The following is a 13292-nucleotide window of genomic DNA, read 5'->3' as shown; positions in this document are numbered from 1 at the left end:
CTATAATCTCTTGTTACATGTTAAATACATATAACATTCATACAACAGTAACACATTTAAGGATTTTCTTATATTTGAGACATGATGGAAGTAGCTGAAAACGACACCAAGCAGTCTTTGTACATTGAAAAGAATTACATAAACATTAACAGTGTGCAGTCAGGTATATGGTGTGTTTAGTGCAGTAGGTAGAGAGGTTTGGAGTCAGCGAGACATCATTCGCACGAACTCTGTGGAAAGAAATAATTTGTTATTGTTGGCTCGGGAAAAGGTAATTAGTTCCTACATTGTTTCCTTTGACAACCTCCTTTTCCTTCTTTCCTTAATCTGAACATCCTCCTCCAGCTCAGTTTTCTTGCCAGGAATGGATGCTACATGCATGCCAAAGAAGATTATATCATGCCTGAACTCTGGTTTTTCAAAGTAAATAATTATTTAATACCACAGATAGAAGTCCGGCGCCCATGTTGCAGACACTTTCCCTTCCTTCTTAGCTGTTTTGAGCTAAAGTAGTAATCACTTACCTTCAAAGTCCACCTGTCCGTCCCCATTGAGGTCTACGTCTCTAAGGATCTCGTCAATCTCGCGGTGGTTGAGCTGCTCCCCCATCAGCTTTTTCATGGCTTCCCTCAGCTCCCCAAGGCTGATCTGACCATCACCATCTGAGTCAAACTGGGGGGGGGGTACAATGGATGGGGTAGAGAATAGAAAAGAATAGATAAAATAAAATAAACAATGTAATAGATCTGAAAGTTGCTGAAAGAAGGTAAGCTACTCAGGGTACTCCTAAAATGGAATATAGCCTTTTTTGGCTCGAGTTAATAGATTTTATTGCACACCTCTTTGAAGGCGTCCCTCAGCTCCTTCACCCCAATCATGTCCGCAGTCTCAGCAAGCATCTTTGGACCCATTAGTTCCACAAAGTCCTCAAAGTCCACTCTGCCACCACCTAAAGGGCAAGAAAAAAAGGACACACAGAAGGCCAAAGTGATACTGTATATGCCACTGTTCTGCTAATAGACACTGTAGAAGAGACATTATAAATTTATATAAATTTAATCCATGGTCTAACACACTGTGACATCGAGTAGACCCCACCTCGAGAGATCAAGTTTTCCGACCACTAGCTTATGACGGTTTAGCAACCTCAGAAAACACGGCATGACATCAGTACACTGCAGTATATGCCTCCAACCAAGAAACCAACATCAAAAATCTACTCATAGCCATAAATAATGCTCAGAACAGCACCAAACTTCAGCAACAGTACAAATACGGTCCCAGCACATTGAAAAGAGAACACATCTCACCACTCTCCTGCAGCAGCTAGCTTGTTGTTGGGAAGTCCTGCGAGTCAATTACCTGGACATTGTGTATATATATATATATATATACATTTTGTTCTAAGACTATATGAAATTACAGATGTCCTTTGTGTCTTTCTCTGTACATGTACTGGCGTGTGCATGTGGGACTCACAGATCTGCTGGCTGAGTTCTATCAGTTCCATCTCTGTTGGCATGTACCCCATTGTCCTCATGCACTCGCCGAGATCCTTACAGCTTATGAAGCCATCCTTGTCTTTGTCAAACTCCCTGAAAGCCTCACGCAGCTCTGTAAGAAAAAAACATAATGACCGATTTAGAAATATAGAGACATTGCTGTTCTAAATGTGTACTCTATAGGTCTTATGTTGAAGTCCCATGTTTAGAAATTTAATGGGATTATACCATTTGACAAATGAATCTGATTGGAAAACCTAGAGAGGATTGTTCTTGTGTGTGTTGCTTGAGCCTTTTATCTTTCCCGAATCACATCTATGATTGTGTGCGTGCATGAAGGTAGGGGTCGTACACAGGTTCTTTTTTTTTAGAAATGCTACTAGTGGTAGGAGCCAAAGTTGTCAGACTTGATTCATAAATGGCTTAAAGGGCAACTCTACCATTTTTAGACATCAAAGTGTGTTACAGGTGATTGAGAGTTATGCTGCATACACAAATTGTTCCAGTGGGTACAGAGGGAAGTCTGATGAATGTCCTTGGGTGTCACTTGTGTCAGTCTGAAGACTACAAGTTTGAAAGTTGGAAAATTAGCTTCTACTAGCATAACAAATCCTGTCACCACCTGATCTAAGTACCACATAAGAAAACAGATGTTTTGTCAAGTTGGCTTATGATTGAATTACATCCAATTATTTCAGACCACCTGCATTGTTACCTGTTGTAGCAAAAGCACATTTGAGTATGTTCATTTTGTTCTTGTATACTGTACTGTACTGTACTGTACTGTACTGTACTGTACTGTACTGTACTGTACTGTACAATATCTGGGGGAACTGCACGTTTATGCTTTGGAAATATTGTTCTCGTAATTTCCATGTCAATAAGACCCATTGGAATTGACTTTTTTGAAACAGCAGTTCAATGAAAACCAAGCACTAAGGAAGTGTACATTTTAGTGTTGTTTGTCCTGTTACCATACCTTGCTGTCCTAGATGGCAGTCATGCTTGTGCATGCCATTATAACATCCCTGGTGCATGCAATACTCAGATCAGAGAGCTACCGATCCTACTGAACTTTTGGCCTCAGGTCATGTTGCATTTTGGGTTATTTAGGCACCAAGCAAAGACTAATCCCTGGAATAAAACAGTTGTTTTTTGATGCTGCTGCATTTATTTTGAGCTAAAATTTTTCAAAAACTTTTCTTATTCCAACAGTGTTGTAGAAGTGGCATTTGGACATTGTTATCAGAAAGAAAGAATAATCACCTACCAAAAGTGTTCTTATATCATTAGCAAATATGATTGGCTAATGACACAAACTATTAATTGACTTCAATAAAGCCATTATCATTTACAATATGTGCCTCATTTTAAAGTGGTACCTTGATTTGTTTTGTTCACTGTTTTTAATGTAAATGATCCAATAAGTTCCTTCTTTCATAACCATGAATGTGGAGTGTGAAAGCGTGAGTCAGACCTGAGAAATATCGTTGAACTATGCTTTAAATGTGAGTAATAATCTTTTCCTTTGAATAATAATCCTTCACTTTGATCTTCCATAGTTCAAGTAAGCTGACATTCAGTGGGAAGGCAAAGTCAGGAGGGTCTATTCAAATTCTGCTCTTTACAGTAAAGCACAATTTTTTACAGTCAAACAGAAGGTTTGAGGTTTGAAAGGAAGGCTGTTCAGGGAGAAGACGGTGGAAAGGCTGGGAGGATTTTGGATTAAGTGTTCTAATATCACAGTACCTTCCATTTCTTCTGGCCGTAGATCTCTGTCCTGCGGTGGTGCAGATTGAAGACAGGACAAACATCCAGATCAGTATCACTCCATTGCATGCACACAGTTACAATGGCAAAACATACAGGAAACATTGTAGTACGTCAACAGGTTCCTTCGCTCCTGTGAACCATCTTTTTTTCCTTGTTCCAGCTTCCAATACAGGATTATTATTTTTTTTTTTGATCCGACTGACCCTAATAGCCTTTTTAGTTGATCTGCTATAAAATTTCATGTCCAATCTCATTTTGCTCTCACTGATGGAGAAGCTTTGGAAGTCTGCTGTGCATATGTTCGACAACAGCCATCAGAAATGTATCATCATCTGATATCTCTTTCCATTTCCAAACACGCATAAATAAAGCACAACCATCCGTATGCGCACACGCACAGGAAACAAAGCTGATGAAATGGTTTGTCTGGTGGCCAAATTCTGAAAACTCTGCTTAACATGTACCAAGTAAAAAAGTGAACGAATACAATTAAATTGCAGAAAAGAAGAGTCGAAAAGGAGTCAGTGCCTAAACTGTTTTAGAAAAGAGCTGAAACAGCAAAGCGTTTAGCTACACTCATACACAAAATGTACAGTTACAGTTTGGGTTTAGCATGTGGTGGCATGGGCACAAGGTGACGCCAGGATAAGTTCGGTCTCAGCGTGTTCTGTGAGGCTTTGACATCAGCAGCAGGAATAATACAGACCTGGATTAGAGAGTGCAAAGGGAGAGAACGGTGGGAGGGAGATTACAGCTGTAAATTGTATTACAAATCACGAAGGCTTATCGGTTTTTCATTTCCCTATCTGATGCTGATTTTTTTTTCATCTGTATCTGGATCTGCATCTGCATCTGCACCGTGGTTCGGCCGGGACTTGATTAACAAACATTAACACACCTGCGCAGACTGAACGTACAGCAAAGACACATGAACAAACTGCCGGATGTAGTTCTTGCTCATAGTTGTGACTGTCAGGCTGAAGTGCAATTCAGGCACAGAGGCCTGAAGAGAAGTTTCTCATTCCCATTTTGTTAGGATTTGCATTCCCAAACTACTACCGCAGTAGTACCACAACTACCACCGATCGCTTGTAGAACGACCCAGCATCGACAAAAGCGTTTGATGGAAGAATGTTGCCACCTCTATGTGTTTTAGGAGAGCCTACAATTATGTGCATCAAGTTCACACTATACCATTTGTGTAATGTGCTGCTAAAGTAGTACTCATTCTCTGCCTTTTTTAAGCGCATCATTTTAGAGAACAAAGGGATTATGGGGGATTAATAACCAGTTACGACTATCACTCTCACACTGTCCATCTCGTAGATTTATCTGTGTACTCTGTCGAGGAATCCCATCTCTTTCCTCGATCCATGACTTATGGAAGAAAGTTGTCCTATGAGTTCAGGACTGTGGTGGCTCAGTGAAGATTCTGCTGAGTGACTTGACTGATGTATGAAAGCCTGTACTCTTATTACTCAACAAGAACAAGAGTTTAATACCATAGCATCTCTGTGAGCAGCTCTGTTGGGATGTAAGGATGTAGTACATCTGTAAGGATGACTAAATGCTAATTTACTCATAACTACATGAGGGTATTGCAAATTCTAAGTGATGTATTTTAGGCAATTGGTCGGGTTGTTACTTGAATATATTTCATCTCTCATCCAAGAGGCTTCTTCAATTCTAACTATCTAGAGGGGAGTTACAGGCTTTTAAAACTTTTTTAACAGAGTTTTTAAGTAAACATGTGAACTCTGAGTTTCTAGGTCGTTGGTGACAACAACAAACGTCCAGTTGCCTTCGATATAGCACTTAGATTAACCATTACCTAGATGACTGAGAACCTTCATCAACACCACCTTAATGCTAATGTAAGCATGCTCACGTTACTCACAGTGACTATGTTAAAATGCTGATATTATGAAGCTTGAACATTACAGCTGTAAGCGAGCAACTATAGCCCAGATGTTTACCATGGTCAACATATAAGTGTAGTGTACAAGCATGCCATTGTTGCTACTTCTGTCAGCACTGAAAACAAACTAAAGCCCAAGTTGATGGAAAGGCTAATCATTACAAGACAAATTACAATGACCTGATGATGTTGTGATGGTGTTGGATAAAAAAAATATAGGGATCACCAATCACCAATTCAAAATTTGGCAAGATGATTGGTTGTATATTCACATTTTATATTTATATTTACAGCTAGTTGCTAATTTCATCCGTCTGTAGTTTGGTGGTGGGCAGGCAGTGAATGGCGTGTTGTTACAGCTTGTTGGTTGAAACCAGCTGCAACCGGAAACTCAGTCGATCAAAGGAGTGAGACTGAACCAAAACAGTAAATTGCATACCACTGTTATTATGAAAATAATGATATAGCCACGTTAAAGGAGAGGCGCTACCTGCATTCAGACATATGCATACAAAGAGGCAGATTGTCATTTTTTGCGGTAACTTGTGCTCAAGCTGTGCTCAGCTCCAACAAAACAGCTAAAGTTGTTGTTAGGACCTGCATGAATTGGCAGTAGAACAACACAAATTAAAATTTGCAATAACAATATTATTGCAATATCTATAGAAATTAGAAAGAAGAAATGCTTGCAATCAAATCAGTCTTTAACTATTGATAGTTTACTGTGCGTTAACACTTTTGTCCTGTTAATTACTCAAAATACAAGTTTAGGGCAGTGGAGAGAGTCTGCACACATAATAGTAAAAACAAAGCTGTACAAAAAGAACAATTACCATCACAATCAATCACAAGTGAAAAGTCAACAAGATGAGCTAATAAACAGAGGACGTATAAGGCTGAACATCTTTGCTGGTATATTCAAACGTATGTGTACTGTATATTTAATACAATATAAATATTTCATGTCTATAGCTAATACCATAATATTGCGTAACCTTCATCTTTTAAAGCTATGTGTCAAAGTTGTTTGCAAATAGATGTATATTTTTTTTGGGACTGATTGAGAACATCATAATCTGTATCTGCTCAGCTAAAAGAGTGGTCTGTATCTGTACTTACAATTGGTGGAGCTTAAACTGAAAACAGATGGTGCTAACAACATTTACAGAACAGCCTCAGAAGTGTGCTTCAGATCAATGTGTCCGACCAGAGGAAAAGAAAACTATTTACAGAACAAGACTACCCAATTACAGAATGCTATTTTAGTATGTTGTCCTTAAAAAAGACTGTACAAATTGAAAATATATTTGTTTATTAAACCATATTGATTCATTATGTTTATTTATATATTTAATTCCCTATTTATTTAGTTCAGAATTAATTTCATTGGCATATTCATTTGTTTCATTATTTCAATCATTATTTGTTTATTTATTTCGCAAGCTTATTTATTTGTATATTTATGTATTAAATATTTTAAAAATGTAATTCCATACCTTATATACTAAAACACTCGTCTCAGTCAATATGTACGTATACAGCCTATATGTTGTAACATTAGCATTCATTTGGATTCTTGTCTCTGGCAATGCAATGAATGTCAATCCAACATTCACCCTCTTTTTAGCTTTTTTTTGGTCTCCAACAAGAAGTATGTCTCAGCTCACGGCTACATGTGTCTGTAGGCTATGCTGTTTGTTGCTGTGCAAGTACTGCACAGTGAGCATTTGTCACTCTCCACGACAAGTTAATAAGATTTCCTTCAACGTTTTTGATTGGATTTACTTATATTCATTTGCCAAAAAATGCACTAAGGCCAACTGTCAAGTACTGTACAAGAATATAGATTCTATGTAAATCATTTCATTACATTTCTCCTCTAAACTCAGCCCAAGGTCTTCCAGTCCCTCGGGAGCCTATAGCTCAGTAAAGGACCCGTGATCAGTGACTGTCCTGATGGCTCTTTTCAATTAGTGCTGCTCCCTGCAGCCAGGAAATTACTTTGTTATTGATCTTTGCTGTCCTCTGCTATACATAAAAAATGATCTGAAATAAGATAATATCTCCAAGAGTATAAGAAAGTTAATTCATGAACTTAATGACAATCTGTCATATGACCAGTTACTCTCTCTCACCATAGGACAAACAGTAAGTGGAAAATATTCTATGACTTTCTTCACTAAAAATCTTATGTCCCTTTCAAGGTGTTTTAGCATTATCCCCTTAAACCAATGATGTAACACACATATTTGACCAAAATCATACAGTAAGACTTATGAAATAGGGGGATATGGTGGTGGGGGATGTACAGGAGGTTGACACTCACAGGATGAAATTCTCACTGGTGGAGATGGGAAGGGTGAGATGATGTCACACTGATCTGAGGGATGGCCTTAAACCTCACCTTGGACAGTGGCACGCTATGAGAATTAATGGATGAAGGGATATATGGGTGATTTTGACCTTGATCATTCTGTCCTGTGTGAATGTCATACATACAAGCTGGCTCTGTGCGAAGCCCTGTCTGAGGAAGATACAAGCAGGCCCCACTATGTTGTGCAGCATGTTGCAGTTCTTAACCAGAGCACACAGGGGCTCATCGAAGTCCCGATCGCTCCCTGCTTCGTCCTCGTCGTCCGTGTCCACCTCACCTGCACCACCCAACTCCCCCAGCATGGTGGCAGATAATTGGGCGCTGCTTCGCTCTACAGGTGAGTCCCCCTTAGAGGAGGGGAACCAACCGAATTAGGATAAAACCTCAGAGTGCAATGAAACATGCTTTTTTTCACATGTACATTTCCATTGTGTTATGGCAGTCATGAGTCAAATTTTAAAACTTAAAGTGAAACTCTCGCCAAAATGCAACCTAGGCTTTATTTTTGAATGTATATGAGTTAAACCTACGTGTAAAAGCATAATTACGATGAAAGAGGCACGTTTAAGTTTTACCGTAGTTTCGTTTTCAGGCAAGCTAATTGTCAACGGAGTGCTACTGGCACACTTACGCTAGCATCAAAATCGCTATTTCTAAAACACTAAAAAAACTCGACACAACATGAAACTTTGCTCGTAGTATCACCAGGGTCTCTACACATGAACACCAGCATTGAAAACATTGTTTGTGTACACAGAGTTTGTTAAAAATCTTTTTTTGAAGAACTCACGCTAGCAGTGGCATCTCCGGCACGCCGCCGTCATGGCAGACAAAAAGTGTCGATCCCTGAGTGTGACCAAACAGGAGGAGGTCCACCATTACTCTCCTGCCTGTTCATACTTGGGAGGGTAAACGTAACTATGGTAAATCTTAAAAGTGACTCTTTCATTGTAATTATGCATTTACACGAAGGTTTGACTCATATACATTCACAAATAAAGCCTATGTTGCTTTTTGGTGAGAGTTTCACTTTAAGAAACAAAATTTAGTGACAAACTTTCACAAATGATTACGCTTAAAAATACTCAACAACGCATGATCCTACATATATCAATAATTTAAACTCACTTTCCAAGCTGAAAGCAGTTAAATAAGTCCTTACCTGCTTCCTTTTACTGTTCTTTTTAGAAGCTTTGTTGATGTTTCCCATCGCCCTGCCCCTCTTCTTCCTGTCTTCCCCCCTCCCTTTCCTCTTTGTCGTTCTCGTTTGTCCCAACACTTTTCCCCTGTTTCTCTTTCCCTTTTTTCTCTTTCTCTCCCTGTGTTCTCACTTGTCACAAAAAAGTCCACTCTCAATCCAGTGCAGTCCGCGGGGAAACACCTCTCACACCCGTTGAGGCGAAGGCAAATGTTCCCCACTACTACTGAAAGCAAATGAGGACTCCTCTCAGTGCACATGCTCCAATCCAAGATTCCATTGGTCCAGTGAGCGGCAACATAGGCATATGATCTCGCATTTGATCCTAAACTCCTATAGGTTGTTGGAGGCTGTCATGATGAGCTTTGAAATGTTAAGTGTGATATTATGGCATAGCAGCAGGGTGCGGGAGATTGACGGGGTGTGGTGAGAGCGCTGGGTCAAATCTGGGTTGAGGCAACCTGCTGCTGCCAGACTCTGACTCTGATTGCATGACTCGACCATTTTTTCTCTCTCCCTCTTCTATCCCTCTCTGACTCTGTCTCACACAAACACGTTCTTTTTTCCCCCCGATTTATCTGTCACCCCCTCTATCCACGAGTGATCCCTTGAATTTGGACCAACTTAATCTAATCCACCAAGCCCACCTTTTTTTTTTCTGTCTGCCTCTCAAACATCGTGCTTATGGTCTCAAAATGACTAGTCTGGCAGAACTCTGTGTATTTATTTGTGTGTGTGTGTGTGTGTGTGTGTGTGTGTGCGTGAGAGAGAGAGAGAGAGAGAGAGAAAGAGAGGGAGTCAGAGAGTGAGAGAGAAAGGGGGAGGGGATGGTAGAATTATGGATGGAGAATTGGCTGGCTGTTTAATCCCCGGCATTTCAGATTAGTGGGAAAGGGTTCTGTTGATGGGCCACGGGAGTACAGGCTTGTAGGGGGAGAAATAGAGCAAGAGTATTCAGAGTACTCAGCCTCTTTTCAAATACAAAGAAAGGGAGCAGACAGATGTTCAAGTTCCAGAGAGACAGAAATGTTGGTACACACCACATCACAGTGAAAATGAAAAAAAAGATTGATCTCTGTTGGGTAACAGGCAGAAAGGCTTTTAGAAATACTGCGTCAGAATTTCAAATGACCAAGTGGAACCCCATCTCAACCCCCTTGTAATTTCTAAGAAAAGTCAAAAATTCAAAAGTATCTCCTAAAATATAGTCTCAGACTCAAACTCTACTAAGTCAGCCCAGTCACCATGATATAACGTAGCAGTTAACGTTTCTGCAAACCACAGATACGTCCAAGGTTGAAATTAATGCCAAATGATGCCAATCACATTCACATCGTATGCTTACAGTATGAGCCACCTTTAACATCAGAATGTACAGGGGATGGTGGTGTTATCACAAGATGACAAGGCTGGTAAAGGCAAAACGGTCAAGCTTGTGTTATAATGTGGGATAACTATAGGGACGACCAGGATTTTCTTTTTTTAGGGTGACCAGCCGACCGTTATATATTCATGAATGTCACGTGTTGCTGAGTTTATCTCTGTGCATCTACCGTAGATGACTGTTGGTGCTTTGGTCAAAGTGCCATATCATATCATTATCTGATTGTCACGATTCCTGTTTTTGTGTTGTGTTATGTTTGGATTTTTCATGCCCCATGTGCCTTTAAGTTTTCCCTGTGGTCTGCCCTCTGTCGCCCTCTGTCTGTCAGTGTTTTGTCCTCTGCACTCCTCCCCTTCCTTACCACACCTGGCTTCCTCCCTCCTCTTTCTCCTCACCTGTTCCTCATTGGTAATCAGTGTCTGTGTATTTAGTCTGTGTTTTCCCTTCACTCCTTGTCCGGTCCTTGTATTTGTCCGCCCCGTCTGCTCCTGCTCCTGCTCCTGCTCCTGTTCCTGTTCATGCTCCTGTTCATGTTCATGTTCATGTTCATGTTCATGTTCATGTTCATGTTCATGTTCATGTTCATGTGCCTACCCCTGCCTCTGTCTGTATCTATGTTCCTGTTCATGTTCTCATCATGTCCTTCCAGTCTCCCCATGGTATGTGTTCTTTGGATGTTGATTCTTGCATTTTTGCCTTTTTGATTTGAACTTTGCTTTAGATTTGTACTTTGTCTTGCTATTTTCTTTTGCTACTTTGGCTTTTTGTCCTGGATTATTTTTGTACCTGGCACCCTTGTTTTTTGCATTCAGCTTTAATTTAATAAAGCTTGCCTTTTGTTCCCCTTTATCCTTGCCTCCCGTGTGTAACTGCATTTGGGTCCACCTCCACTTCATCCCCTTAGTTTAGAGTTTTCCCCTTAAACCAAAACCTGAAACTGATATCATAAGTATGAAAAGACATTTCCTGGCAGTAACTGTAGTTATGTGACAAAAGAACATATATAGAATAATAAATATTCATGCCCTATATTGTATATGTATGTTCATACTGAAAACAATGGTCAGATGATTATGAGCCATAATGATTATTAGATCAGATATTAAGCATCTGATTATCAGAATCAGTGTTTTGTTACTGTTTTTATCTGGTTCCTACGGAGCCCCATGACATGATCAAAAAAAAGAAAAAATAATTGTGGTCACAATGTAGCTATAACGTGCACATGAAATACTAATTTGTGGCCACAAAGTAGGTATAATGTTTGCACAAAATACTACTTAATAATATCAATATCATTCCTGGACAGCTAGGTAAGCAAATCGAGTGCACCTTCTCTAGAACATGCAATAGCCTATGTGATGTCCTTAAGGTGAGTTTCTTTTCTTATTCTGTAATAAACTCATAAACGACTGCCTGAATGTGCAATAACATTTAGGCAGTTGACTAGACCAGAATAAGAAAAGTTGCAGTTTCTAGAGAAGGTGCGCTCGATTTGTTTACCCAGCTATCCAGGAATGATATCAATGTTATTCATTAGTATTTTGTGGCCATGAATTAGTATTTCGTGTGCATGTTATAGCTATATTGTGGCCACAAAAAAAAAAAAAAAGATATATATATATATATATATATATATATATATATATATATATATATATATATATATATATATACACACATTTTTTTTTTTTTTTTGACCATGTCATGTCTGGGGCTCCGTAGATTACCAGTAGAAACATAAATAAAATATGCACTACTTGCAGCAACCTGGACAGTGACTAGTCACCAAATTCTGTGAGTAAGAAGTACAATATTTGCTTCTAAAATGTAGTGGAGTAGAAGTATGAAGTGAGGAACAACAACCTCAAAATTGTAAACTTGAGTACATTTTGTCACCTTCAATCTTCTGCATTTTATTTAGGAGAACACGTTTTTGTTTGCTTTCAGTGTTTCTCATATCTTTCCAACAGATTGGTAAAACGTTAAAATAACCATCATTAATAACTGGTATATTTACTGTTAATCAAACTTTAGTTAATAGTTGACAAACAATACAATGTTTTAAAAGACATTTATTAAGAAGTAATTAACTGTAAAGATGTAACTGATGTAGATCAAGCTTCACAATATTGTTAAATAAAGGGTTTATAACGCGTTGTTTGTTAATAGTGAAATACTATTAACTAAAGTGTAGCTGACGGTTCATTTAACATTTATTAATGATAGTTTTTATAAAGTGTTACATCAACATCTTTTTAAATACTGCATCCTCATTTGCTGCGCAGATCTCCCCACATTCCTGCTTTGATTCTGATTCCTTTAGCCTGACTTCATAGCGAGCAGCTCAGCGTGTGAGATGAGACACGAGACAGGCTGCTTACACTTACACTGTAAACATTCCACCGGAAGAGTGCAGCAAAGCTCAGCCTGATGCTCATGAAAAGATGAACCTGTGTAAGCTGTAATACTTATGCACCATCACCAGATGCCAGCCTCGGGCTGTGCTTCATTTTAGTTAAGTAAACCTCTGTGTGTCTTTGGAAAGCAGTACACTAAGCAGAAGGAGAGAGGGGCGGAAAAGCAGGGTGGAGCGGTGACTGGTGCACACTCGCAGAATCTCTACCAGCTCCACAGACATGACCCTCCACCCGAGCCTGCGGTCTGACCTCTCCATGGACTTGAGGGAAATGAAAACCAAAAAAAAAAAATCAACTGGGAATCTATTAAGTAGAGAGGACAGAGAGTGATGAGAAGACTTGCAATAAAGGATTTGAATCAACAGTGTCTCGGTTATATAATAGTATGCGCCTTAGCCCACTGGTCCAGCTGGACAGCCACAAGATTAGCGAATGGAAGCCTCGGTCCTGTAATGGGCTTTTTTCTTCTGAACTGTAGATTTCACAATCATGCACAGAATGATTCAGCTGGGTTTCATTATGTTTCATTTCACTGCTACAACGGCTTAGGGTCATATTAAGTGGATATGTTTTGCACAACTCCAAAGGGTCACACACGTCAAAGTAGAAAAAGCATATGGACATAAAGATGAAAAAGCTGCGTAGCTTTTGTCTCACTCAGTTGAAAAAAAGACAACAACAACAAAAAAAAACAGAAGCGCTAAAAGCTGGCGTCAATCAACA

At 39.4% G+C, this 13292-nt stretch overlaps 1 protein-coding gene across 1 annotated transcript; it reads right to left on the bottom strand.

The window, feature by feature from the left end:
- Nucleotides 1-94: 94 nt before the first annotated feature.
- Nucleotides 95-8777, bottom strand: cabp2a (calcium binding protein 2a). Its single transcript, XM_037116061.1, has 7 exons — nucleotides 8730-8777; nucleotides 7693-7914; nucleotides 3252-3282; nucleotides 1480-1614; nucleotides 840-949; nucleotides 525-672; nucleotides 95-230 (listed from the first exon to the last, which is right to left on the bottom strand). The coding sequence occupies exons 1-7, from the start codon at nucleotides 8775-8777 to the stop codon at nucleotides 205-207; spliced, it is 720 nt and encodes a 239-aa protein (XP_036971956.1). The 3' UTR covers nucleotides 95-204.
- Between the last annotated feature and the right edge of the window lie 4515 nt (nucleotides 8778-13292).

Source organism: Acanthopagrus latus, chromosome 1, assembly GCF_904848185.1.
Source record: "Acanthopagrus latus isolate v.2019 chromosome 1, fAcaLat1.1, whole genome shotgun sequence".
Lineage (NCBI taxonomy): Eukaryota > Metazoa > Chordata > Actinopteri > Spariformes > Sparidae > Acanthopagrus > Acanthopagrus latus.
Note: the sequence above shows the minus strand (reverse complement) of the source record. Positions and strands in the feature narration are given on the sequence as shown.

What these genes read in the sequence shown, in the direction of transcription:
- cabp2a (XM_037116061.1), bottom strand. Translation starts at nt 8,777, where the DNA reads ATGGGAAACATCAACAAAGCTTCTAAAAAGAACAGTAAAAGGAAGCAG. An exon ending in ACGGCCAGAAGAAATGGAAG is followed by an intron (nt 1,615 to 3,251) that starts GTACTGTGATAT and finishes TTTTTCTTACAG; the next exon opens with AGCTGCGTGAGGCTTTCAGG. An exon ending in CGGACAGGTGGACTTTGAAG is followed by an intron (nt 231 to 524) that starts GTAAGTGATTAC and finishes TTCTTTCCACAG; the next exon opens with AGTTCGTGCGAATGATGTCT.